The sequence below is a fragment of the Mus pahari genome, chromosome 22 (genome assembly GCF_900095145.1).
Source record: "Mus pahari chromosome 22, PAHARI_EIJ_v1.1, whole genome shotgun sequence".
Lineage (NCBI taxonomy): Eukaryota > Metazoa > Chordata > Mammalia > Rodentia > Muridae > Mus > Mus pahari.
The window spans coordinates 10,078,186-10,105,916 of NC_034611.1; the positions used below are offsets into that span (position 1 = coordinate 10,078,186).

At 39.3% G+C, this 27,731-nt stretch overlaps 1 protein-coding gene across 1 annotated transcript in view; it reads right to left on the reverse strand.

Moving 5' to 3' along the window:
* St18 (ST18 C2H2C-type zinc finger transcription factor) overlaps positions 1-27,731 on the reverse strand; it is a 110,434-nt gene that overhangs the window by 38,843 nt on the left and 43,860 nt on the right. Inside the window, exons 5-10 of the mRNA XM_029533387.1 lie at positions 20,517-21,302; positions 15,756-15,890; positions 14,120-14,210; positions 12,821-12,925; positions 6,886-7,079; positions 4,645-4,856 (exon numbers count right to left, since the gene is read on the reverse strand). Coding sequence (XP_029389247.1) covers positions 4,645-4,856; positions 6,886-7,079; positions 12,821-12,925; positions 14,120-14,210; positions 15,756-15,890; positions 20,517-21,302 — 1,523 coding nt within the window. The remainder of the gene's footprint in view (positions 1-4,644; positions 4,857-6,885; positions 7,080-12,820; positions 12,926-14,119; positions 14,211-15,755; positions 15,891-20,516; positions 21,303-27,731) is intronic.

The window sequence follows — 27,731 nt, forward strand, 5'->3', positions numbered from 1 at the left end:
TGGGTACTTTCTCTAGCTCTTCCATTGGGGGTCCCATGTTCCATCCAGTAACTGACTGTGATCATCTACTTCTGTGTTTGCTAGGCACTGGCATAGCCTCACAAGAGGGTGCTATATCAGAGTCCTTTCAGCAAAATTATCTTGCTGGCATATGCAATAGTGTCTGAGTTTGGTGGCTGATTATGGGATGGATCTCTGGCTGGGGGTAGTCTCTAGATGGTCCATCCTTTTGTCTTAGCTCCAAACTTTGTCTCTATAACTCCTTCCATGGGTATTTTGTTCCCTGTTCTAAGGAGGAATGAAGTATCCACACGTTGGTCTTCCTTCTTCTTGATTTTCTTGTGTTTTGCAAATTGTATCTTGGATATTCTAAGTTTCTGGGCTAATATCCACTTATCAGTGACTGTATATCAAGTGATTTCTTTTGTGATTGGGTTACCTCACTAAGGATGATATCCTCCAGATACATCCATTTGCCCAAGAATTTCATAAATTAACTGTTTTTAATAGCTGAGTAGTACTCCAATTGTGTAAATGTACCACATTTTCTGTATCCATTCCTCTGTTGAGGAATATCCCATTAAAAATGGGGTACAAAGCTAAACAAAGAATTCTCAACTGAGGAATACCAAAGGGCTGAGAAGCACCTGAAAAAATGTTCAACATCCTTAGTTATCAGGGAAATGCAAATCAAAACAACCTTGAGATTCCACCTCACACCAGTCAGAATGGCTAAGATCAAAAACTCAGGTGACAGCAGATGCTGGCGATGATGTGGAGAAAGAGGAACACTCCTCCATTGCTGGTAGGATTGCAAGCTTGTATAACCACTCTGGAAGTCAGTCTGGTGGTTCCTCAGAAAATTGGATATAGTATTACTGGAAGATCCAGCAATACCTCTCCTGGGCACATACCCAGAAGATGTTCCAACTGGTAATAAGGACACATGCTCTACTATGTTAATAGCAGCCTTATTTATAATAGCCAGAAGCTGGAAAAACTAGTGTTTCTAACAAAATAACCTCTGAAGGATGTTCATTAAGAACTACACAAATTATTCTCTCCTTTCTTAGTTCTTTTAACCACATGTAAGAGATCTGGTAGTATGAATGTGTTATTCAGAGACAAGATGGTATTTAACACAAATAGTTTCTTCTAAATTTTAAAAAGTAATGGAATCTGGTTTGAAAAGTGACCAGTCATGCTAGACATGGCCTCACGTTCTCTTCACAGGTCTGGTATGTACCTAGTATGTAGAGACACTGGTTGCTTAAGTGGGAAATAGTGTGCACAGTAGGGTAAATTATCTATATTGTCTCTGGTGGTTTGAATGAAAATGGTCCCTGGAGACTCATAGAAAATGGCATTAGTAGGGGTATGGCTTTGTTGGAAGAATTCTGGTACTGGGAGGTGGGCTTTGAGGTTTCAGATGCTCAAGCAAGGCTTAGGGTCTTACTTTTTCCCATCGATCTAGATGTAGATCTCTCAGCTACTTCTCCATCATTATGTCTGCCTGTATGTTATCATTCTTCCCACCATGAAGATAATGGATTAAACCTTTCCTTTATAAGAGTTACCATGGCTATCCATGGTGTTTCTTAACAGCAATAGAAACCCTAAGACACCATCCATCATTCTTTATATTTATATAGGGATTCAGTTTCCTTGCACCTCTGAAAAGAATAACAATGCTTTTGTAGATCACTGATTCAGAACTCTATTTAGTTAGTGTGGAGTTAGTTGTATACCTGCAGGAAAAAAAAAAATCTGTATGTGCCTAAGGTGGTATTTCAGTACTTTTAAGGTTTGTGGGATTTGGTCTGTGGGTCACAGTATGTTCTTTAGTACATACTCTGATTGGTGCCCTAAGCAGCTAAAGAGATACTCAACAGCAAATGTTTCTAGATGGGACCAAAAGGAAATAAGAAACGAGCCCTCGCTGGTTCAGATGGAAGGCACTATGAAGCTACCTGTGCATGACCCGGCCTCCACATACCCACCTCTGCCTCAGATGTACAAGGAAAGGCCATTTCTTTACTTCTGGTTATCTGGAAGCTCCCTGAATCCAGGGTCTGAACCTGAGTCTATCCCAGTGGTTCTTAACCTTCCTAATGGAATTCTTCATGTAGTGGTGACTCCGACCAACTGTAATATTGTTACTGTTATGAACTATAATGTAAATATATGAGCTCTCTCTTGGTCTTAGGTGACCCCTGTGAAAGGGTTGTTTGACCCTCAAATAGGTAGAAACACACAGCTTGGGAACTGATAGTCTTACGGGTGGTGAATGCAGACCCATTGCTTAGATCCCACTTGTCAAGGTGACTCATATAATCATACAACTATAGAATAAGAAAACCTGCTTGTCAGCACTTGCTTTTAAATATGAAGCTTAGACAGTCCTATGGGCATAACTTTTCAGAAATAAAGGCGTTAACAACAACAACAACAACAAAACTCAAATTACTGGAGGAAGAATTAGGCTTTCATGTAATGCTTTGGGAAGAAGGCATCTAATCCCATGTTTACCAGTAATAGCAAAGCCCACACATCCAAGCATGATTTGTTTTGATGCAGATCTGAAGAGTTAATTAATTTGGCTTTTTTCCCCTAAAAGAGTTGTTTAAGGAAATCTGTGAGACTTAGTTCTATTTCTAGAACACAAACTCTAATGAAAACAGAGTTCTACAAACAGGTACAGTTATGCATTCCAGCAGAACTGTTCACAGTAATGCTTGAGGGAGCCATATTCATCCAGTGTTAAAAACTACTGTATGAGGAGGGGGTACTTCACATAAGAAAATGTTTTCATAAGACCTCTGGCATAATGAGCTCCGTTTAGAAGCTCATCTGAGTCTTTCTATTTTCCCTGTCCTCATCCTGGCATTAGTGTAGAGCTAATGTTGGAGCTGTGTTGGAGAGGACAATATCTTGGGAATGCCAGGTCTGCTGCATAGAGCCTCAATGATAGAAGGAGTAGACAAACAGACATTAGAAAAGGATTATTTGGTTATTTTCGAAATGTGGGGATTAAGATGTTTTCCTGTTCAAAAATGTGTTTTCAAAAGAGAACAGACTGACAAGAAACCACTTAATGGTTAGTCAACTCTGTGTGATTTACTTGACATCAGTGATTTGATGGAACCTGGAGGTAAAACCTCCAGGGGGAAAGGAACACTCTGAGGAACAGGAAAATACGGACATGTGCAAATGGATGGCATTCATCCTAGCATGGCCAGCCAGCTGCTTCAGCATGAATAACTGTAGTATCAGACCCCATTTTCTATAAGACAGCATTTTAGTCAATTGGAAAGCACAAGGAAGAATGACATTAGAGGATTTCTAGAACCAGGTACCTCTATAATATTCTTAAAATGAAAAAATATATTAGATCTTTAAAATGTCAATTTAAAAATAAAGTTGTGTTTTAAAATCCCTCGAAACCTTCTTCTGTGTCAGTAATTTGGGACTGGTATTATGAATTCAGAGAGGCTGGTATTTCTCTGTATTTTTAGAGGATATATTTTTCTTTGTTTAAGAACCTCATTTGTTTAAAGATTGTTTTTTGAGTGGATTTTGGCAAGCACCTCTTCCTGGGGTTTACTTGGCTCAGCTTTTTCCAGAAGCTAATTCTGATTCTTCTGTCAAATGCTTGGTGCCACTGTGTTACCTGCTCTCCTGAAGGCCTGGCACAGCACAGGCGAGCAGCTGACCACACAAAGATGGGGCTGCCCTTAAAGGGAAATATCTCTGTTTGCAATGCATAGGTTTCAGGGTTCAATATTGCCTCAGGAACTCCCCTATTTTAAGCAGGAGTAAAATCTATAACAGAGAATGTTTGGGGACTATATGTCGGCAAGTTTCTAGACTTGTCATTTCGGTAGGTGATATGTTTTTTAAGTGAGACATTATGTGTAAACAGGAGCTATTGCCTCCCAGTGTGAGAAACACTGAACCCTTACATCCTCCTCTGTGGCCCACTGGGCCTCCAGCACGATATGCTTCTGTGATGAAAAGGAAGACATGCAGAGACATGTGTGCAAGTCATCATGAGTATGAACACCTATTTCTCACAGTTGGGAAGGAGCGGCTGTGGAAAATATGATTAATCTCATGGGAAGCACTGTGTTCACAAAGGTCCTAGAATTTGATTCTGGACTTAGTGCTTACGTCCTATGGTCTCCTCAGTCTGGGATGTCACTGTATCTGTACTTATTGTGGGTCTTTAGAGAACACTACAACCTAGATGTCCTCATGTTATGAAGTGTGACATGTACAACACAATGTCACCATCAGTTTCAAAACTGTTCCACCAGCCGAAGTTCCGAACAGCTCTGATCTGAACACAGTAAACAGCTTCCACAGTAGAGACACATTTTAACCGTAACTCTCGTTCCTTGTTCACCAAATGCCTCAGAACAGAAACAATGGTGAAATTCTTTTCAAGCAGCTTCCTAAGTCACTGCTCTCTGAATTCCTATATCACCAAGATAAGCACACATTTCTCCCTCGAACTCAATGAGAGTTCATCCCTGCTTGGGTAGGGAGTTGGGGCTGTGAACGGACGCAGTCGCGAACATGAAAGGCAGTTGATTCTCTCGGCTCGATTGCTGGCCCATCTTCCAGGCTCTTGGCCTGGCTTACCTTGGCACGCAGGCTTTGTGGTTTGTTGGAGAGGATGTCTGTGGCTTCCCTGCAGCGGGTGGAAAGGTTCAGGATGGCAGCAGCTGCTGCTATGTGGGTGTCTTCACTGTACTGACCATGGCCATAAGAACTGGCACGGACTGTGCTCTGTGTGTGGGCGCCAGCACTAGGCAGTCCATTAGGAAATTTCACTGGATTTGAAAAATGCTTTGCTGTTGAAGAGAGATTTGATTAGCAATTGCATGTACGTGGTGGCTTCAGTTACCAAAGTTTTTTTTTTTTTTTAAAGACAGAACTTCTATGATTAAAATACTCAAATAATAAATTACAGCAGAGAAATTATCTCTTGGTATGTTAACTGGAGGTGACTTAGCTGGATTTCAGCAAGATTCACAAAGCTTATGATGTGAATCTTGAAAGGTGCCTATTCTCTTAAGATCTTGTATTTTCACTATAGGTGACAGAAACTCCATCACTAATGTTACAGGGCACCACACCCTGCAACAGCTCAGGGAAGGTATGTGAATGAGCTGAACAAGCTGAGAACCATGGTTTGGGAGTGGGGCTGCTCTCATAGTGGTTTCTACTAAACATAGGTTGCATTTTTATTACTCAGAAGGCACACTTGTTCGATACTTAACTGGGACAGAGTCCTCAGTGAGCTGAGCAGAGTTCACAGAGGGCCCGCACTTAAAGTGAAGAGAAAGGCCATTGAGTCACCAAGGCAAACTTTCTGTGTTTTGTTGTGGGTATCATAGCTTTTTTGAGGGACGTAATTATGCAATTTTTTTCTCCACTGTGAGCTGTTTGTGAGCACTACTCACGGTATGGGAGAAACACAAAATGTAAAGATACAGAAACACTTAGCTGTTAATTTTATATTATATGTTACATATTTTAAAGATCTGCTCATTTGAAATAAAAGATATTATTGAATATTACTCTTTTATGTACAAAGAAATGTAATTTGTTACTAACTCTGTTAAGGATTTTACAATCAATAACCAAACAATATGCATCAACAGTACATTCTTCGTTCACCTTCATGTGAATGAAGTATATATGTATATTATATATTTATACATAATATATATATATAATAAAATATTTATACAAATTAGACTGATAGATAAAAACATTATGAGTGTATATAATTTTTTTGTGAGTCTACCAAATTATCAATAACTACTCAGGTTTGATGGGACCTCTTTTGAACAAGACTAGGAAGTTTTTTTTTTAATGTACTCATCAATGATGGATAAATACCTTTCAAATTTGTGGACCTCTTTCAGGGGGATACAGGGAGAAAACCTAGGCTTTGCACATGCAACACACTCCATCTATAGGCTGCATCCCTATGCCCATTGCTAAGTTTGAGGTAGACTTCTAGGTAGCCTTCTATGTTCCTGCAATTGTGAATCAACATGACACAAATGAAGCAAATACTAGACTAACAAGATGCTCACACCCTTCAGGTAAAAGGTTGAAGTGAGCCATAGATTTTTAAGGACATAAAAAATATGTATCCCACAGAGGACTCCAAGTGGGTGTGTGCTTCTTATTGAAGGTATATTACCCATCATTTTCTGCATTTGTTCCCAACACCTACCTGTTCATCTCTTCATTAGCATACTTAAGAGAAATGTATAAGCAAGACCACCAAGTATTATACTCTGTATAGCCATTCAGTTCAGTCTTCTCCATGAATGTGTCAGAATTAACAAGAATATTATTTAACCTGTTTTAAAGGTTTTTGTATTAATTCTTCAATTTATTAGTGAACATATTGAAAGTTATATATTTTCATCCTAGTAAGTTTCAGATTCCTGAATTGAGTTCCTTGGATTTTTCAGCATTTTCTACCTTTGGTCTGGTGGCTTTTGTTGATTTCATTAATATTTTAAACAGTATGACATATTTTATCTTATTAGGTTGCTATGATCATAACATGAATTAAAATAATGTAATAGCTGTTGTAGCCTTCAATACATTTACCATGATCCTAACTATCTCTTTAGCACTATTATAGTTAGATTCAATAATGGCACTGTCTGTGAAATAACTAATAATTTATAATATTTGGTATAACCCTGACATAAATTTAGTAATAAGGGTTAACTTACTTATTTCTTTATTCTTTCCTGTCATGTCTAAGGAGGACATTATGTGATGGTATAAATAAACCTCTACACAAGATGCTCTTTGGGGTAATGAGTGGTAGTATTCAAATTTGAAGCTTACATTCAGGAAATGGTGGTGCTTTTTGTCCTTGCCCTGTTTGTAGGAGAGGCCGTTTCCCAAATACTTGTGCATCAAAACTGGCATAATCAAACGGTACTTTCCCAAACTTCTCTTGTTCTCTTGATGCAGAGGCTCTTGGAGAAGTGATGGCATGTGAGCGGAAATTAAATTCAATTTGCTTCACCAAATTCACCCTGATATGAGTAAAGAAGTAGTTTGAAGAAAATAGAAAGAAACTGTTGGTCAGAATTCACAATAGGTGGAATTACCCCTTCCTGTCAGTTCACAGAGACAACGTCCAGCACTTAGAGCAGATGTGCTCACAGGAGGCCAGATACGGTGAATTGTAGTGAGATGGGGCTGCTGCATCTTCTGTGTTCAAATCTGCCACCAGTAAAAGAGGGCTATTCAGTCCTTATTCATAGATATTGAATATATTGACATAATGTATTAAATCGTCATTATTTCAAGAGGTATCTCAATTACCATATTATTATATTCATCACAGGTTTGATATAATTGCTTCGTTCCAAGTGTGATTTAGACAGTCCTGTAGATTTTTTTGTGTCTGGACTAAATGAGAACATGGCACCTATGGAGCCAGCTCTGGCCAAGGAAAGTAGAATTCTACTTAGCCGTGGTCTATGTGTCAGGGATCACGAATAAACATACCTTTCAGGGTTTTCAGAATAAAATTTTTTTCCTTTTATTTTACAACAAAATATGAATGTTAAAATGTTGATGATATCTTGTGGACTGGGTAAAACTTCTCAAGTGGCACACTAAAAATACTTAAGAGATTCACTCTCTTGGTAAAGACCCAGGATTTCCTAGCTCCTTCATCTTTTCCTCTCTTCCTCTATGATTCTGCTGATCCGCAGCTACAACACTAGGCTGGGATTCAGGCAGGAAACTTACATCTTCTTCTTTGTTCTCCACTCCAGTCTCTCTAGACTTACTCTTAATTCCTGATTCAGCTAACAAGCAACCCCAACAGCGCACCCCAATCTTGTAGGGAATGAGCCTCTTGGTATAATCTCAGGTTCCCATAGTTGTTCTCCAACATCACTCTCAGACTGTCCTTCTAATTCAACCCTGTTCCTTTGTGTCTCCTGCCACCCATAGTACATCTCTCTACCAGGGATTCCAGAGCCATCACTCTTAGCATGGACATAGATTAAGCAACAGAAACCAAAGAATGTAACACCCACCCTAAAAAGGATGAGATCAGGTATCTGCACCAACACATATGCACAAACATTTAAGAAATCTGGGAAACCATGTAAAGACCAAATCCATGAATAATGGGTATAGAGGAGAGAGAAGAAACCCAAGTCAGGTCAGAAATTATTTTTTAAAAAAATAATACAAAAATATCTCCAATCTAAAGAAAGATATGATATAAAGGTATAAGAAGCATACCAAACACCAAAGAGATTGGATCAGAAGGAACACACAATAATCAAAATACTAAATGTACAGAATGTTGAAAGGATATCAAAAGTTGCAAGGGAAAAAGACAAAGTAACATATAAGGTAGATATATTAGATACCATATGACTTCTCCATGGAAATTTTGAAAGCTAGAAGACCTGGGTAAGCTCTGAGAGATAACAGATGACAGTCTAGACTACTATACCCAGCAAAACTAATAAACATAATAGACAGAGAAAACCACTTCATAATTAAAACCAAATTCAAACAATATCTGTCTACTTATCTAGAAGTGTACAGAGGACACCAAAAGGAAACCTTTAGTATCAAGAGAAAAGTTAACTACACCCAAGGTGACATAAGGAATAAATAAAGCGAGAAGAGTTAATTCGAAGAGGAGAAAAATCTCCACAGAACAAAATAACGGTGATTAATAAACATTGCTCATTAGTACCTCTCAGTATTGATGATCTCTATTCCCTACCTAATAAAAAGACACAGAGTAATAGACTGCATTAGAAAACAAGACTCATCTTTTTCCTGTATCCAAGAAACATATCTTATCTTCAAAGATAGACACAACCTTAAGGTATTCCAAGGGAATAAAACTAAGAGGCATGGATGTGTAGCTATTTTAATATCTTACAAAACAGGTTAAAAAACAAAACAAATAAATTAATCAGTAGATATAGGAAAGGACACTACCTAGTCATCAAAGGAAAATTTAACCAGAGTATAATACAATTCTATGCATTTATGCACCAAACACAATGGCACCCCAAAGTCACAGAAGAAACACATCTCCCATCACACACTGACCCTTACACAGTGATAGTGTGTGACTTAATACTCTACTTTTATTAATCTGATCATGCAGAAAAAAAGCTAAACAAGGAGACATTACAATAGACACTGAAGAATTTCAGAGAATCATAAGAATGTATTTTAAAAGTTATATTCCACCAAACTGTAAAACCTAAAAGAAATTAATTTCTTGATATATATGAACTACTGAAGTTAAGATGAAATAAACAATTTAAACACATTCATATCTCCTAGTAAAATAGAATTATCAATTAACAATTTGACCCCTGCTCATATTTCCCAAAAATCCAGAGCCAGATAGATTCAGCACAAAATTATCCTATACCTTCACAGAACAACTAATGTCAATAATCCTCAAATTACTCAGCAAAATTGAAACTGATGCAACAGGTTCCATTTTTTTTTTTACAAAGCCACCATTACCATGCTACTAAAAACCACAGAAAATCCCAACAAGAAGATTACAAACCAATATCCATTATGAATATAAATGCAAAAACTCTCAATAAAATCTTGTAAACTAAATTCAAGACCACCAAAGAGGTTATCCACTATGATCAAGATGGCTTTATCCCAAAATTGTAGGCATAGTTGAATGTAAGTAAACCAATCACCACAACCCAATACATAAACAGAATGGATACCATGTCTACCAGACTCAATGGGACATATGAATTCACAGAGAGTGTAACAAGCATGCACAAGACTGTACAAGTTCAAGCTACAGAAGTTCCCAGCACAGGGAAGGAGGAGTGGACAAAGAGTTGCACCCTCAATGTAGATGCTATTTGCAATTGATTCTTGCTAGGAAAGGAAAAAGATCAATTCTCTCTACTGGAGGGGTACTAGGTATATCATCCACAGTCCATTGCAGGCCCTGTGCCCAGGAGTAGTTGGTCAAAACAAACAGACGCCACGCTGTGTGAGTGTGTACATGAGTGTACATGTGTGCTTCTTGTTTCATTTTGTTTTGGTAGGTTTTTTTTCATTTTATTGGGCTTTTTGTTTGTTTTGATTTTCACTTTTTTGTTTGATTTTTAAGAGTAGGGAGAGTGAGTAAGTGCATATGAAGTTGGATAGGAAGGGAGGTGGAAATGCCTGAAAGAAACTGGGGGAGGGGAAATAATATGATCAAAATATGTTAAATGCAAAATTTGTTCTGAATAAAGAAATAAGTGAGGGATGAATGGATCTGATGGAAAGTTGTCTTACTAGACTGAAGTTGTTGAAATACTATAAAATGACATTAGTTTCTAAAGCAATGAACAAACAAGAAACTCAATTTTAGCTTTCCATAAGCACCCTTAGGAATAATCAAGAGAGCATTTTAATACTAATGAAAACTCCATGTTAAGATTTCTTATTGCAGCCAGAAGCTGTAAAGAACCCGAATGTCCCTCAACAGAGGAATGGATATAGAAAATGTGATACAATGGAGTATTACTCAGCTATTAAAAACAATGAATTCATGAAATTCTTAGGCAAATGGATGGAAATAGAAAATATCACCCTGAGTGAGGTAACCCAATCACAGAAGAACACATATAGTATACACTCACTAATAAGTGAATATTAGCCCAGAAGCTTGGAATACTCAAGATACAATTCACAGACCACATGAAACTTAAGAAGAAGGAAGACCAAAGCGTGGATACTTTAGTTCTTATTACAAGGGTGAACAAAATTCCCATGGGAGGAGATACAAAGTGTGGAGCAGAGATTGAAGAAAAGGCCATTCAGAGACTGCCCCACCTGGGGATCCATCCCATATACAGTTACCAAACACAGACACTACTGTGTATGCCAAGAAGTGCTTGCTGAGAGGAACCTGATATAGCTGTCTCCTGAGAGGCTCTGCCAGTGCCTGATGAATATAGGGGTGGATGCTCTCAGCCAACCATTGGACTGANCACAGGGNCCCCAATGGAGGAGCTAATAAAAGGACCCAAGGAGCTGAGGGGGGTTTAGAGCCTCATAGGAGGAACAACAATAAGAACTAACCAGTACCCCCCCCCCCCCAGAGCTCCCAGGGACTAAACTACCAACCAAAGAGTATACATGGAGGGACCCATGGCTCCAGCTGCATATGTAGCAGAGGATGGCCTTGTTGGATATCAATGGGGCCCTTGATCCTGTGAAGGCTCAATATCCCAGTGCAAGGGACTGCCAGGACAGGGAAGGAGGGGTGGGTAGGTTGGTGAACAGGGGGAGGAGGGAGGGTATAGGGGGTTTCAGAGGGGAAATGAGGTAAGGGGATAACATTTGAAATGTAAATAAAGAAAATATCTAATAGAAATAAGTAAAAATTTTTAAAAAAGTTTTCTTATTGCCACATAGTTAATAATTTGTGATTTTTACTTGACATGGTTTTCACTCATGTGACTTGAACGCTGGTTTTGATGCTTTCAAGTGGACCCGTAGAAGAAAAATATCAAGGGACTCCATATGCTGTGTGCTTTTTTTTTTTTTTTTTTTTTTGAATTGTTCACTTGATACAATCTGGAGTTAATTGGAAGCAGGAACCTCAACTGAGGGACTACTCAGATCACAGTGGCCTGTGACCATGTGTACGCCATTGTCTTGGTTGATGGCTGACCTAAGGGCCCAGGACTATCCAAGCAGCACCCAATTCAGGTTGGCCTGGGGTGTACAGCAAAGCTAGCCTGGGGGCCAGAGTGAGCCAGTAAGTAGTGTTGGGCCTTGGTTTCTTCTTCACTTCTGACTTGAATTCACTACTTTCATTTTGCGTGTATATTTTTTTCCCTGCAAGAACAGTGTGCTGGACCTCTGGAAACTGGAGCTCTGGATGGTTGTACACTGCCATGTGGGTGCTGGAAAATGACTCTGAACCCTCTGCAAGATCAGCCAGTGCTCTTAACCACTATGCCACACTAACCCACATCCCCAGCTTGAATTATTGCTCTGACTTCTCTCAATTATAGATTGTGCCCTGGAAATGTAAAAAAAAATGCATCCATTTCTCCCCCACTTTCCTTAGTCAGAGTATTTTATCACAAAAACAGAAAGCAAACTAAACACCCCAGAAATACGGAAGTGCCTACTAGTTGTTTTGCATTTTAGTGGCTCATTAACAACTATCCTCAAATAACTTTTTACTACATGCATAATGTTACAAAATGTACTTATCATTGCCTTAAGTAACAACATTCATTTTATGTAAAATATTTTCAAAACTACTAGATATTTTGAGGATCTTGGGCACTCAGGGGGCCATTGGAAACTTTGTTAGCAGTGACATATGGAAGGTGTGTTCATATGTGGACCTAAAGAGAGCACATAACATCACTCACTTACATATGTTGAGTTTCTTCCAGGCAGAAAAGAAACCAGTCACACATAGGAGCCCACCTGGTATTACATTAGTGAATGAGAACTTTTATTAATGTATGTGATTTAATACTTCATTCCTTTAGTTCACCCACATTATGCTAGTCTTGAAAAGATATGAACTTCAGGTTAGACTTCTAAAATGTCCCCTAGATCGTTTGAATAATGCTATTATTCCCTAACCTTGCAAACTGCCTGCCCACATCAATATACTCATGACTGAACATGACATACAGACTACAGTGAAATGACACACAAGGAACAGAGGCTCTTCTGGGTGGGATCCAACATGAACAGAGAGTATCAGCCATGTCCTGAAGGTCCATACCTGTGTGCCTGCTCAGGACACTGCCCAGTTTGAGAAGTATCAAGTTGGCTTTTGTCCTGGGTCATTGCCAACTTTTCAGCTGCAGCAATCGGACAACCAGAAAGACTGTTTCAAAAAAGAAGAGTTGGAGGACATGAGTGAGCGTGACAATGTGGTCTGCTTTGGCACAGGCATGCAACACCCTTGCGCACACAGCAAATGTTAAGTCATATTAATAGTTCACTTAGCACCATTGTCATATAAAAGATCCCAAAGGGTATGCAAACTGCAGTGTCTGTTTGTTCCCTATCTCCGTCTCAGAGGTGACAAGTAGAGAATACATTTTAAAAAATCAAAATATTACATAATAGGGAAATACCAAAAGGTTTCTGAAACTCAATAATGTAAGTGCAGTGTGCTCGTCCCTGTACACATTTGTCTGATTACATAAATTAGCAATGATAAGCTCATGATTTATCTTAGGAACTTTAGCAAAATTTTAGAGGATAAATTTTATATGTCAGTCAAATTAAAAGCACAAATATGAAATCATTTTGGCAATCTTCTTATAATCCAAACTGTAGCACATAACCACACATTCCACATGTAAAATAAAATGTACACATAAAAATTCCAGGGATGGAGAGATGACTCTGTGGTTTAAAACATGAGTTGTTCTTCTAGAGGACCAGGGTCTGATTCCCAGCACCCAGCTGGCAGTTCATAACCATCTATAACTCTAGTTCTAGGAGACCTTACACTCTCTTCTAGTCCCTGTGGGCATTGCACACATGTAGCTCAGAGCATAGGTGCAAAACACCTATACACATTAAAAATACATGTTAAAAAATAAAACAAAATTTAAAGTATCTATATATACAAACCATATATTTGTGTGTAAATGCATACCAATGTGCTTTATTTTAGTTTAAAAATTAATAAAATTAGTATCTACTCCTTGTATGATTTATAGTCAAAACACTTGTGAAGCCTTTCTAAATGCCTACTGAGTGGGTTCTTAATAGCTAATCCAGAAGCTGGCCTCTGATATCCATGTGCACTGGTGAGATACGAGGCAGAAAAGAATGTATCCTGTGTGCTTGGCTATATGGACACAGAACCAAAGCATCTTCAAATACAACTGCTTCATTATTTTAGCTGATCACTGATATAAAATCTCCTGAGATTGAGACTACTTGTTACCGATTTCAAGAGATAAACTTAACAACAGCTCTCTCAGTGGATGGCCTATTATTTCATTTGTGGAAAGTTTCTCTTGAATTTTTGCAATATAAATGATTGTCAAGTCACCAGAATTACCTTCTGTGAGTGTTGCGATTGCTGTTCACATGTCCCCTTCCTGTGCATCCTGGAGTGGGACACTTGAGCACATTCTCATGCATGGCGAGAACTAAGCACAGAATATCATGTTAAAGAATGATTTACCATACATATGTAACACACCATCAAATTTACTTCTCCATTTTACATTCAAATGACACCAGGCAAGTATTCACCACGTGATATATTCATACTGAACATAAGCCAGTGAGAACTTCAGAAATGAAACCCAGAAAGCTAGTTCATGTCTAAATTGCTCTGATTGTCAAACGTTGTCTACCCTAGGCCCCAAATGGTCCTGCTCACATTCAACTGAGGAACAAGTCTCCATAGTTCTGGGGTCTCATCCATGCTAGGACAGAGCCTGCTGCTCTCCAGTCTGAACTAAGAAGCTCCATTTCTACACAGCAGGAGAAAACTTGTTTCTCCACACAGCTCTTGCAGTCCTTCTCCTGTAAGTTGGAGGTCTGTGCCTGTAACCTTTGCTATTTTTGAAGTGGTAATATTTGGCATCTGTCCATCTACCATCCCTTACCAAGTGACTACTCTAAGTGTAGGTTTGAATGAGGTATCAAATGATAAGACTGAGTACCTGATAATGCTACTGGGTAGCTGAAAGCTAGTGACTTGCCAAGTCTTGACACCGAGCTGGGGATGTTGAGGTATCCCCACTTTTACCCATGGGCTGACCCAAGAACTCTCCCAATAAATACATGAGAGATTGTGTGACATACTAGTGTTTTCAGCCCGTCTTTCCCTTCACCTCTGTGGCCCAGATCACTGAAGAACTATGGTGGGCATGAGGAAGGACAGGCTGCTGCTGCTGTTCTAGGAGGCTCAGATGTAACAGGGTATCCTGAGAAATTTCTGGGTAGGCTGGGTGGCCTGAGTGACCTTCATCCTCTGAATGGTCACTAGATGCTGGCCTCAGGCTGGGAAGGACCATACAGTCATACTATACAATAACACTGACTTATCTTCTATATTCACGCTCTTACTTAGTGACCATGTAGTTGTCCGTCTCAGGGCCAGCCAAGTTACAGAGAGTGTGCAAGTTGTCTACAAGGTGTTCTCTTGAGATGACAATTTGCAGCTCACACCCCAGATGCCTCACACTCTGGGATACTCTCCTTTTGTATAATAATCTCAGAGTCAGGAACTAGAGGTCTAGGGCCTTCCCTATGCTACAAATTGACCTGGTTTTGACGAATCTCCCACAGAAGGGCACTAGCGCTCTTACACATTGTCTTCCTGACTTTACCTCCTGGGTACCCTGTATAATGAGTAGATCCTCACTTCCTTAGAAAGAGCTATCTTTCCCATAAATAATGTCTCTTCAACTGAAATTACTATTCCTGATTTTTTCTAGTACACACAGCTAAGCTGTGCACAGGAGAGGAATAGAGAGGCAATCTCCATAAGTATCAGGCCAGACCTTGTCTCAAAATCAGAAAATCAGTTAAAAGAATCCTCACATTGTTACATGGAAATTGCTTGACACATGGAGGTAAGATTATGTTTCTCGTCCTAATTCTAACCGGAAGGGACAGAGGACCTCTATGTGAGGGTGTCCATGTGAATGAATAGGTGTGTCCTCAGGAGAAGGGGTACTCACTTTCCAGAGGAACTCTCACTTTGTGCGGGCACCCGGAAAGGCTGCGGTGGTGAGGGTAGAGCCCTGTTACGTGCCCCGTGCCGTCACAGCCAGGAATGGGGCACTTGGCCTCCCTCCTTTCAGGTCTTGGTGAATCTATAGAGAAATTGAATCGAGACACTCACATGCTGCTGCTTCCCCACCGTTCAATAGAGTGGCCTTGCGGGTGTCACTCATACTCTATTCAGTTCTGCCACCATAAACATTCTTCTTACATTGCCTTGAATAAAACCCTCAACTAAGACCCGTGCAAGCAAAACACATTTTCAATTTTCTTGGATTCCTAAACAAAGGCTGAGACAGGGCAAGGGACTGTTAAAATACAGAGATGGTTTTAGGTTGTCATGTCACATACTGCAGTTAAATTTTTATTATGAAAAGTCACCTAGTGCCAGAAGGTGAACATGCTCCTGAAAAGAAGAAAAGAAAGAAGAAAAGCAAGAAAAGATAATTTATTTAACCTCAAACCATTTCTATTGAAACTGTTTAGAAATAGCAGATTTAAAATTACAGGACAAAGAGCCCACCATATTGGCAGAAGGCCTCTGTGCCTTTGTCCTGTGGGTCCCTGGCAGCAGGTGAGGTTGGAAGTGGACTCACTACTCACATAAAAGTTGAGCTTAGTTCCTGCAAAGCAGCTGAAGTGGAGGGGGGGGAGCGTTGGGGGTATCAGGAGGCTGAGGTGGGGAGGACAAGTTTCAAAACCAAGTGCTACAAAAGAATTTTTTTCTATCAGGGGTATGTGAAGTGAAGCTATGGTGGGAAGCTATAGTCACTGCTGCAAAAATTCAGAGCTGAGGTGATGGGAGAAGCTTCCAGAGGGAAATATTCTAGTAGGGTATCTGAAGAGAGGGAAGTATGGAGAGTGGGGCTTCCCAACCATCTGAGGACTCACTGCCTGTGAGGATGGGGCTCTCAATAGTGCTAGCTGCCAAAGGATAAAACCTCAAGACAGAAGGGCTGAAGATACTAGGAGTTTGATTTCCTGGTATGTGTGGTTGATGATGAGAGAGGCTAATAAATGCATAACATGAATGATACAGAATAGGAATTTGAATGATGTTGGCACTAATACATGTATAGGTACACACATGCACATACATGTACATATGTACATACATGCAACTGTGCAAACACATGTGCATAAATTCACAGTCACATGTACATGTGCATACACAGACACACATGCACATGGTACATATGCACATGTATACATGCATGCATGAACATTTATATAACACACGTATGTAAAACACACATACATATGGCCAAGATGGTAACTAAACTTGATACAGAAATTCAATCTTATGGTCCAAACTGCCCTAACGTGTGCTTAGGATAATCTTTAACATGAGACATTGTGTGTTTCTGGTGGTCAGCAAAGAAGGAGTATGTGAATTCTTAGAGGAAGAGGCAAAACAGCCTTCAAAAGGATGTGGACTCTCAACATGGACCAATAAGAATACTGGGCAGGCTTAAAGTCCATGGTGACAAGAAGTAATCTTCATGACCCTGCTCATAAGACTGCTGCCCTGGAGAAGGGATAAGGCACTGTCATGTGAGGATGGAGAGTCCACACCCTCCTGCTCTAAAGGAACCACCCAGAGTAGGCCACTGACATGGGATGTTTCAGACATCTCCATGGCACTACACTGCATGAGGAGACATGTCTCTGTGATACCAAGTCACTCCAGTTGTTGGATTACAAGTAGTCCTAGGCAGATGGGGCACAGCAGGCTGTGTGTAATCCAATTACATGGGGGCATGGTTTCAGTAAAGAAGGAGGGGCTGAGCATCCTCCAAGTTGCAGATAGCATTGACAGTTCAGGAGGCTGAAAGCAGATTGCTGCAAAGACCAGGATGCCCCTGGAACAGCATAGTTAACTAAAGAAAAGATTAACTAAAACAATTGACGTAGGGGATATTCTTTTCTGTATTCTGTGAGAGAAAAAAATATTAACACTGTGATATTCTATAACTCTGCAATACAAGTTTTACTAAATAAAATATATTGCCAAGTTTCAAGTCCATTTTGGGCATGTAAAACCTATATGCCACTGGTCAAAATCTTTGAAGTTTGGTGGAAGTGAATTGAGAGGCTTGATAGCATTGTAAAGAGTCACTCACAGGAGAAGACTACAGTGTCTGTTTTGATGTGCTTCCGCTCTTGGCTCTTGTCCACGTGACACCACATTTCTAAGCACTGACAGGGTTGGCGCTGAGCACTTCCCCTCCTCAGCACACCGTGTGTCTGAGGGAAGCCAGAAAGGGTGTTGGAGATAACAGGGCTGGCACCTGCCCAGGTGGGGCCCACTGACAGTCCACCATGCACCTTTGTCTGTAGCTCTCTCCTGGGCCTCCCAAAACAAAGCTGCAGATGAAATGCTCTGGAGGGCAGAACCTGTTTGCATGATAAGAAACCAGAGCACAGGCTCAGGGCAGCTTCACGGCCCGCCTCTTCTTTCATTTTCTTTGTATAGCACGACACAATGAGGGGACTTCATACTCTGGGTCTACTGTATCCTGGTTGCCTGGGACCACCCTCCTTCACACCAGGCGGACTTGTCTCATTGTTCCTATTGCTCCTCTTACTTGATAAGTGCCACATGATGGGCAACACAGTGCTTACACTGCAGCCTCATCTCCAAATGTTCAGTGGCCGAGTTTAACAAACTTGCTGTAGCACTGCTAGCTCTTCTATAGACTTGGGTAGAACAGCATGCTAAAATCCTAATGTCCTGTCCTTCACAGAGGAGTCTATGACTAAGGCATCTCCCAAATCAGAATAGCATTTTAGGGGAGATAGCAAACGATGGCCTGAATGATCAACTGTAGATACAGAATGCAGGTCAAAGAAGAATGCCACCAGACATCTGGTTCTAGGAGCATTGAGTGGGTGTGTAAATGCAGAGTGGGAGCTCTGCAGTTGTCAACACCCATGAACACACAGCAACATGAATCACACCTTGAATATTTGCCTCAGCTGAGCCTTCTCACCTTCCAGGGGCTTTGAACCCTAAAGCAATACCAGGCCTGTGCCATAGGCTATCCTGTTAGTTCTTCCAGTGCCCCCAGTAGTGCCCCAAACCACTAAATTGCCACACATACCCTATTGTATTATTAATTTTAAAAACATAGATAATTTTTAAAACCTTATAAAATAACCAAAAGATCAGGGCTATACAGAGAAACCCTGTCTCGAAAAACAAAAACAAAAACAAAACAAAACAAAACAAAAAAACAAAACCAAAAAACCAAAAGATCATTAAAATAAAGTTTCTACAAACATGGGTTAATACTTCCTGTAAAACACCATCCATAGCAAGCTGAAACACCATTTTGTATGTGCTTTAAGAAGAAAAACTATTTAAGGCTAAATTGTTGCATGCCCTTCAGATTTCCAGGATGTTAACTGGGGCTGGGGGTGGGGTGGTGGTGGTGGTGGTGGTGGATAGGATATAGATCTTAAAACCAATAAAATATGACTTAGAGTGAATGTCATCTTTTTTCAGATATTGTAGCTTATCTTTTTTTTTTTTTAAAAAAGGTAAATAATGAAAAATTAACAACTACACTATGAACTGATAGAAGTGCATAGAGCTATAAACTATGTCCTGTCTCTAGCGACACATTTGCTCCCACTCAAAACCTTGAAGGATGTTTGTGCAGCAGCAGCAGCAGCAGCAGCAGCAGCAGCAGCAGCAGCAGCAGCAGCAGCAGCATCCTTACTATACTTAGTCTATTTTCTCAGAGTTGGAAGGCAGTATTTGCTAAATGGAAGGCAAGTATCAACATGGACTTAAAATTACCAAACAATTCACTTCTGGATCACTTTCCCCAATCAGAATTCTAATGAAGCAGATGCCAGTCCTCTGAGCCCTCAAGACCTATGACCACAGCATTCCCTTATATCTTTCCCTGATTCTGGGGTTATCAGATTCCAGGAGACCTAACAATCTCCAGAAAACTTTGCTGAAATGAAAACCAATCTTTGAAGGTTTGAATCTGACTGGACCCTGAACATACCCATGGTAAACATGTTCTCTGGGCACCACTGGACTACTGGGAATATCACTCACCAATGGTATAGGCTTTATGTAGGAGAACAGGCACAGTCCTCCATCAGGGAAGATAAATCATTCCCCTGATGTATCATTCACCTGATGCTGGTAGAGCAATTGAAGGTCTTCTCCAAGCACATTCTCTCTGTAAGTTTAAGTCTGACCCAGGTATCTGTGGGCTCTCACTGATGAGCTAGGAAAAACATCATCTCACAAGTGTATGAACCCCCAGTTTTATCGTAAGGAGGCTCATCACATCCTACCTGTCTTACAAGTGACCGATGCTTGGTTTTGAAGCTTTCAAGCAACCCCTGAGCCTAGAACAAGGGGTAGAATGAGTTTTCTAATAAAATATGTTAAAATCATGTAAAACTGTCCAGTCAAGCACTGTTAAAAGGTACAATGCGATTCTAAAGAGCTAATTCAGTGAGAAAATCAGATGGGATACATGTCTTTCAGGTGTTAAGACACCACTGTATCCACAGACCTAAGAGCAACCGAAAGACTAGCTGCAAAGGAAGGAATGGTCTGTCTCCTGGATATGAATTTATTTTTATATTACATTAAGTTGTCCAAATGCTAATCTAGAAAGAATAAGCACATTTAACATTTTCAAACTCTAAACCAACTATTCCTGTGATGAGTATAACAATGTGCTTACGTTTATTATTAAAGATTTGTCTTCCATTGGCATCAGTAACCCTGGCTTGCCTCCGTTCCCTTGCCAGGTGGTCCAGGAAAAGTCGATCCAGCTCCTCGTAAGTGTGATGGAAGACAGAACCTCGGTCAGCCTGTAGAGTGATAGCCTGTTCCAGCAAACTCAGGTTCCCCTTTGCTTTCTCCACCTCAGCAGGTTCTTCTGTTACTGTGGCCAGACTCTCACCCTCCTCAACCTCTGGGAAGGAAGGCTGGGCTTGCACAGCCAAGGGTTCCATGTGAGAGTTCTGTGGGTCTCTCCCATCTGTGTCTGAATCACACCTCTTCTCACAAGGGATGAACTTGTCATCTTCAGCTTTTATCTCAGGAACTTCCAACAGGTCCTTTCTCTTGTATGTCAGCTTACGTTTGGGGCCTTTGTGAGTGTCAGTGCCTTCTGATGAGTTGGAGCCACTGCCCCACCCATTCTCTGCACTGTCAGAGTCACTTTCACTGTCACCAGAAGAGCAGAAAGGTGGCTGGGAATGGTGGACTTTGTCTTTTCTACTGTCAGAATGAACCATAAAACATTCATGTGCTTCATCACTCTCTGCTTTTAAAGACTGGATGCTGCTGCCATTTAAGTTCTCACCTGTGGTCTTCACAGAATCACTTTCTTCAAATTTGCCTAAGTGCATCAAAGATTTGAGCGTGAGCTCTGGATAACATGTGTATTGGTCTTTCTTCTCGAGTGAGCTGTCTTGTGCAGGTAAATGAAGAGTTTCATCCATAGATTTTACCATAATTCCATCTATGAAAAAAGAAAACAGACATTGAAAAAAACAGAAAAAAAGTATTTAAAGGACCGTGGCATAGTGGCTGAGGCCTATAATCCTAATACTTAGGAAGCCGAGGCAGGAGGCTATCAAGCTAAAGGCTAGTCTGGACCTCAAGTGAGATACTACCTCTAAAATATAGATCATCAACCAAGAAGCCAAAAATATTTTAAGGAGCTCACATAACAATTCATATACATGTGCTCACACACACATATGCCTGCATATGTAAGTACATGGATACTGCTATACCAACATAATGTTAGCGTCTATTAATTTTATAAACAATGATAAGAAAAAATAAAGACTGTGGAATAAAATAAGTGTAGTGCTTCTGTATCATCTGTAAATGAAGAGCTGAGTCCTTTTAGAGTACTGTCACGACAGAAATTGGTACTCTGACAGCATAGTGCCACAATGAGGTTCCTGCTGTTATACCCTCTTACATGCCTACATCTTAGCAACCAGGAGGAACTTGAATATGAATTAGACACACTGTCTGCATCATGGCATTGTATCTTTGAAGAATATTTGAATTAACTTCTCTATAGAGAATATTCTCAGCTTTTATGCAATGTAAAGTAAGATACGAAGAGCTCTACATAGAGGTGGTGACTGAGGGACACTGAAGCTCTCAAGTCGTCCCACTTACTCTTCGGGGTCACATTACAATGCTGTATTCAGGGAAACATAAATGGGATAATCATCAAGCTTAGATATTTTAAATAGAAATACATTTTCTTGTCTTACATGTGCATGTATTTGTGTTATAAAGTAAAAGAGAGGAACAATAGAGGTGGTTTGAGGATGTCAAATGTGAACAACTTGGGTACTGTAACCAAGAAGAGACCTCTAAGTGCCCAGTACTACTCCTTTACTTGTCTTGTATGTATGTTGTATGTTGTATGTATGTCAGTTCACTAAAGCTGCCCCAACTTTAGTTAATCCAACAGAGCAAGTGGATTCTCAGTGTCCACCAGGCTGTGAGATCTACCAACCAGCCCACCAAGAGTCCTCTGACACCAACCAGAACAAAAACAATCAAACAAAAAGACAACCATTTCTGAATTTCAAAGGCAAGTGGGGGATGGGAAGCGTAAGCTGATAAGCCTCCTTGCAGACTGTTAAAGACACCAAGTGAAGCACATTCTTTGTTAATAAACACCTTTGGAGGGAAAGAAAGTACAGCATTCAGTGTGAAGCTGTGACAGAGAGCATTTGCCTGGGAGACAATATGCATTTTTTTTTCTTGTCTCATTCAATTTTTTTTTTTTTATAAACACTGTCTCTGACAAGGACACTCAAAAATACATCTCCATCATCTTCCTTTCTGGTAATTATCTCCCTAAATCAACACTGGACTGCCAGGATCAAGTAAATATTGCCATAGTAACTAAAAGCATTTTTGGATGCAGAGAAGAATTCAGTCACAACACTAGTCCCTGTAAATAATGCTGATTATAGGGTGCAGTCTTTTGTTGGGATCTATTCAACACAAACTGAAAAATTTAACATTTCGGTTCCTAGAAAAGAGGCTGGATAAACAAGCACATAACGTTGATAGGATGGGCCTATCCTCTACTGAATCCGTATCAGCGTAACTCCAGCTTTAAATAATATATTAAACATAGTCTAAAATGCAAATGAAGTTTTTCTCAATATCACAGTTGGCTATTAAGAGAAAGTGTAAAGGGTTATGATAATTTTAAAGGATTATGAACTACAGAAAACAAATAAAAAGCATTTTCAGTGAATATGCTCAATTCATTGAACTATTCTCTCACTCCACTTAACCACCCACATGTGGACAATAATGATTTATAGACATTATACCTAATTATGCATATTTGGGCTGTGTTAGAGTGCTAACAAAAGCTCTAGAAAGCAACAATTACCTCTGTTGCTTAGCTACATAGTTTAAAATATTCCTATTAAGTGCAGATCACCCGAGAGGCGGGGAGACAAACTCACTCGCACATGTGCACGACAATGCACTTCACTGAGTGACTGCCAACGGCTTGCATTTTGGGTCATTTCCAGTTTACATCATTGTTTGGTTCGACTGTTTATTATATGCTAAGAGAAAATATTTATTAATTATTCTTCAGGAAGAGAGAAGCCTCACAACTAGGGGTGCTTACAAGTGTCACACACATTGGTTTCTAGAGGTAGGGATGGGCCACAAACCAACTTTCTCTGTTCTGAAAACCCATTCCAGTTTCTACTGTGGGCATGAGAAAAATCCCTAAGTTAACATTTAAACATGACAGATCTGTGACAAGGTGATGGCTTCTCCCAGATCTGTCATGGACCCCTTGTTTTCCCTACTCTGCAGTATTATTTTCCTGGGGAGTAGTATGGTCTGTCACAGAGGGTTGAAGCTTAAGCTCTGTTGTTAGTTTTTATGCTTTCTGGTCAGGCTGTTTAGCCTGCCTGAGTCTGAGGTCTCTATTTGCAATTGGCGACACCAGCACACTCTGTGAATTTACTACAGACATCACAGGAACATACAACAGGTAAGGGATGGCTTCCCTTCCCATCCCCAGATGCTATTCTTAAAGGCTCTAACACCAGAGAACTAGTAGCCTCCTCAATATAAATAACATTGGCCTGCTTTCATCACTAGAAGTCATTCCTAAGAAACTTCAGAGGTCACAGAGAAGAAGGCTCTACAAGGTAACTATTTAAGCCATTGAGGACTGCAGCACAACTGTGTCTGCCACTAGCTAGGCAGCATCTGCTTGCATGACCTTAGTAACCTTTTGATCTCTGGTGCCTGGGTTTTCATTTCAGAATGAGGATGAAATGAAAATGACTAGATTATCCAGCACCCATTCCTAGGACAATGAACTTTGTGTCTAGCATAGTGCTCCATTTCCTATTTCCCAATCTACAAGTTGCTTCCCAGTCCATCTCACAGAGAAACTGCAGTTCTATGTCTCTTATGGCTTGCTCAAGAGGACACAGGTCTTCAGTAGAAGGCTGAGACCAGACCAAGGGCTACATGGCTTGAAATTTGTGTCTTTGTTTCTATTACATACTACAAGTATCCTGAAGCCTAGAAACTCCTTAAGAGATGACTCATGTAACACAGCTATTCTTAGGAGAAAGTACAAAGAATAGTAATAGAATACTTTTCTAAATTGAGGGTTTTTTTTTATAATAAATTTATAGGAAGACAGTTGAATGTACTTCAAGTTATTTTAGGCTGGAAAGAACAATGATCCTTAAGTTATTTGTCAAAATATGGAAATTCAAACAATGCAAAGCTCATACAACCAGACCTTAACTTTGTTAATAACACAAAGATGGGAATTTTGGGGTCAACCTCCAGAAGGGCATAGGTTGGTAGTTTCAGAAATGGACTAAGCCTCTGGGTGTCCAATGTGACCTTCCAAGCATTGTGGTTGGCAGGGGATTAAGCTGGAAACTTTTTATGCAGGTAAAAAATAGGCTCTCTCTCTCTCTCTCTCTCTCTATATATATATATATATATATATATATATATATATATATATATATATATATGTAATAGAGTTTATTTAGGGGAACGGGAAGAAAGGGGGAGCAAAGGGGCAAGAGGCAAGAGAGAGGGGAGGGGGCAAGCAGCCCCTAAAAATAGGCTTTTGACTGGTATATAACAACTCACACTTATATCCTGATTATAAACCAAGGTTTCCATGATGAATGATTACTAATTCTATATGTACTTAATGATTTCTCACATCTATCTATCTATCTATCTATCTATCTATCTATCTATCTATCTATCTATCTATTATCTATCTATCATGTATCTTTACTCTTAATCAAAACAACTTTAATTTTCTTCTTAAAATTTCACTAATTTTATAATAAACTCCTTAGAATAGCTATTTTTTTATGACCACTGGGTTCAGTTCTGCTTCTATAATCAGGGAGCACTATAGGCAAATTCATTTATTAGAATTTTTGAATATGAACTTTTGGCAGGAATAAAAACTGTAGATGAATGAATTGATCTTCTAGAGTTCGAAGTAGTTTTTTCTTTCTTTCTTTTTTATCGAGGGTGACTTATTAAAAGCATGATTTTAGCTCCTAGAAACTTCTGTGTCTGGGGAGGCATTTCCAGGTCCCAGGCACATGGCCATGCTGCTGGAAACTCCACAATGGGTATACTCTGAACCCATGATGACTCTTATTTTCTGTATGTTCCAGAAGTCTGTGCTAGTCTTGTTTCCTGGTATTCATCTCTCCAGGGTGCAGGGATCTCTAACTACCCACACTAGTAACCATGTGCAGTTTTTTTGAGTCAGGTTAGAATGTGGGGTACAGCCATAAAGAACAAAACACTTTCAGGATGCAAGAGTCAGCACTAATAAGTACTTTATTCCCTCAATACCTGAGCTGTACAGCTGAAGATTCAACTAGACACACTCCTCTAACGGCAAAGAACTGGGGTGTCTGGAATCAAGGAACACGGCTATAAGGTGTATTGCTGATGCACAGAGCTCGGCTACCTTCCTTCTGTGCTTAAAGTTACTCAAAAGCCAAACAGAAAATTCAATCTTTTCTCTGTTGACCTGGGGTAAGAACATTTATGATCCCTCACTTTTAGAAATTGCAACTTCATTTGGACCTTATGAAAAAATCTTCCCAGCATGCATTCTGAGGGGAGGATAGGCAAGGGGGACTGAGCTTACAGACACAGTTAACTAAGAGTGATCTCACTTGTTCTTTTAGATTGTCTATTAAGTACTTCCTTGTTCCCCCAGTCTGCAAACTGTGTTACCTTCAAATTTGAATCTCTTTGGTCTTTAATGATTTCAACTGTAACACCAAGAACAGATTTCTACATGCGATGTGACACTGTAAAATGGATAAATGGTATCACTTATGTGTCTGAAATATACAAACAGCTGAAAATTAATAGTCACTATGGTAATTTCAGCATCACTATCAGTAGTAGTTCTAATATTAAATGCAACCATTAGCCTTTGTAAGCCTGAAAATAAATGTCTATATAAGTGCTTGTGACTGAACAGTTTACTGAATACACTTGAACAATATATTCACTGGCCTGATACTAAGTATTTATGATAATGAAATAGATATAGCAGTGTGTGTGAGGTCTGTAAATATCCTTGTCTTCATGGACTGGCTCTAAGAACTTCCTCTGAGATCAGATTGCATCGTCTGTGTCCATGACTCAACACATTCGAGTGGTCAGATCAAGGAACTTAATAAACGTGAAAGATGATTATAACTTAACTATAAACCCTGAGGCTTAAAATCAGATACTAAAAGAAATAAGCTTAAAAACAAATCAGAAGACATTGTTTTGACCGTGGAATCTTCAATACTTTGCCAAGATAAAGAAGATTCTGTGACCTGAAACTTATCCTCAGTCAATATGTTTTTACATCTTTAAAAATAATATCTAGTGTTATTTCTAGAATTCTATGTATAAAAATATGATCTATAAATATTCATACCTTTTATTTGTTTGTTTTGAATAAGTCATTTATTACTGTATGTTGCTTACCTAAACAGTCACATTCAGTAGAAGTATATATTTAATAGGACAAGTGCATGTCTAATTCAAATTTCTTTTAGTTAAGCCTTATACCTTAAAGGTTTCATAGGTTTTTGAGATTTTTGCATGTCTGATACTAATGAGACTAATCATGCGTGAATCAGTCAACGAAACTTCAAATCCTGGATGTGATTGCCAGGAATTGAGAACTGAGAATAAACAAACTCTAAGCCATTAAAGTTGTAGTTATATTTCACTCATTCAAAAGAGGATACTTGAAGAGTGTGTAAAGAATTGAATTAATGTATTATTAAGGATAAACTTAACTACTGATTTTAGAACTATAGGCACAGCGGTATCTTTTTTATATTGTTCTTCCATTGAATAAGCCTCAAATATAACAGTTTTAGGTCACCCCTACAATCAATGGCTCTAAGTATTATTTGAAGTATATAAAAATATTAAGTTCATATATCACCTACATTGAGTCATGTTATTACTATTATATCTTAGGGCTAAATAATATTAAACATATCGATAAAAATTATGTATTACTGTTTTAGCTGTATACATAGAAATAAATGTGTGTGTATATATCATTTGTGAACATTACATTGATCTTTATTATTAAAGAGTTATTTTAAAGCTTAAATTCATCCTGTAGTTTGAAGCATTCTTTTTGGATTTAGACATTTACTCAGGCAGACTCCTCAGGTTTAAGGCTAGTTTCTTTCCAAAAAACCTTAATCTAATCATGACTTGAAGTGAGTCCAGGGCATATTCAGGCTGAAACTATAGACCCTAAAAGGAATCTGGATAAAATAAATGGAGCCTTAATAAGTGAATATTGACTGAAACAATTGTTAGGGTTTTGTTTCTAAATCCCAAA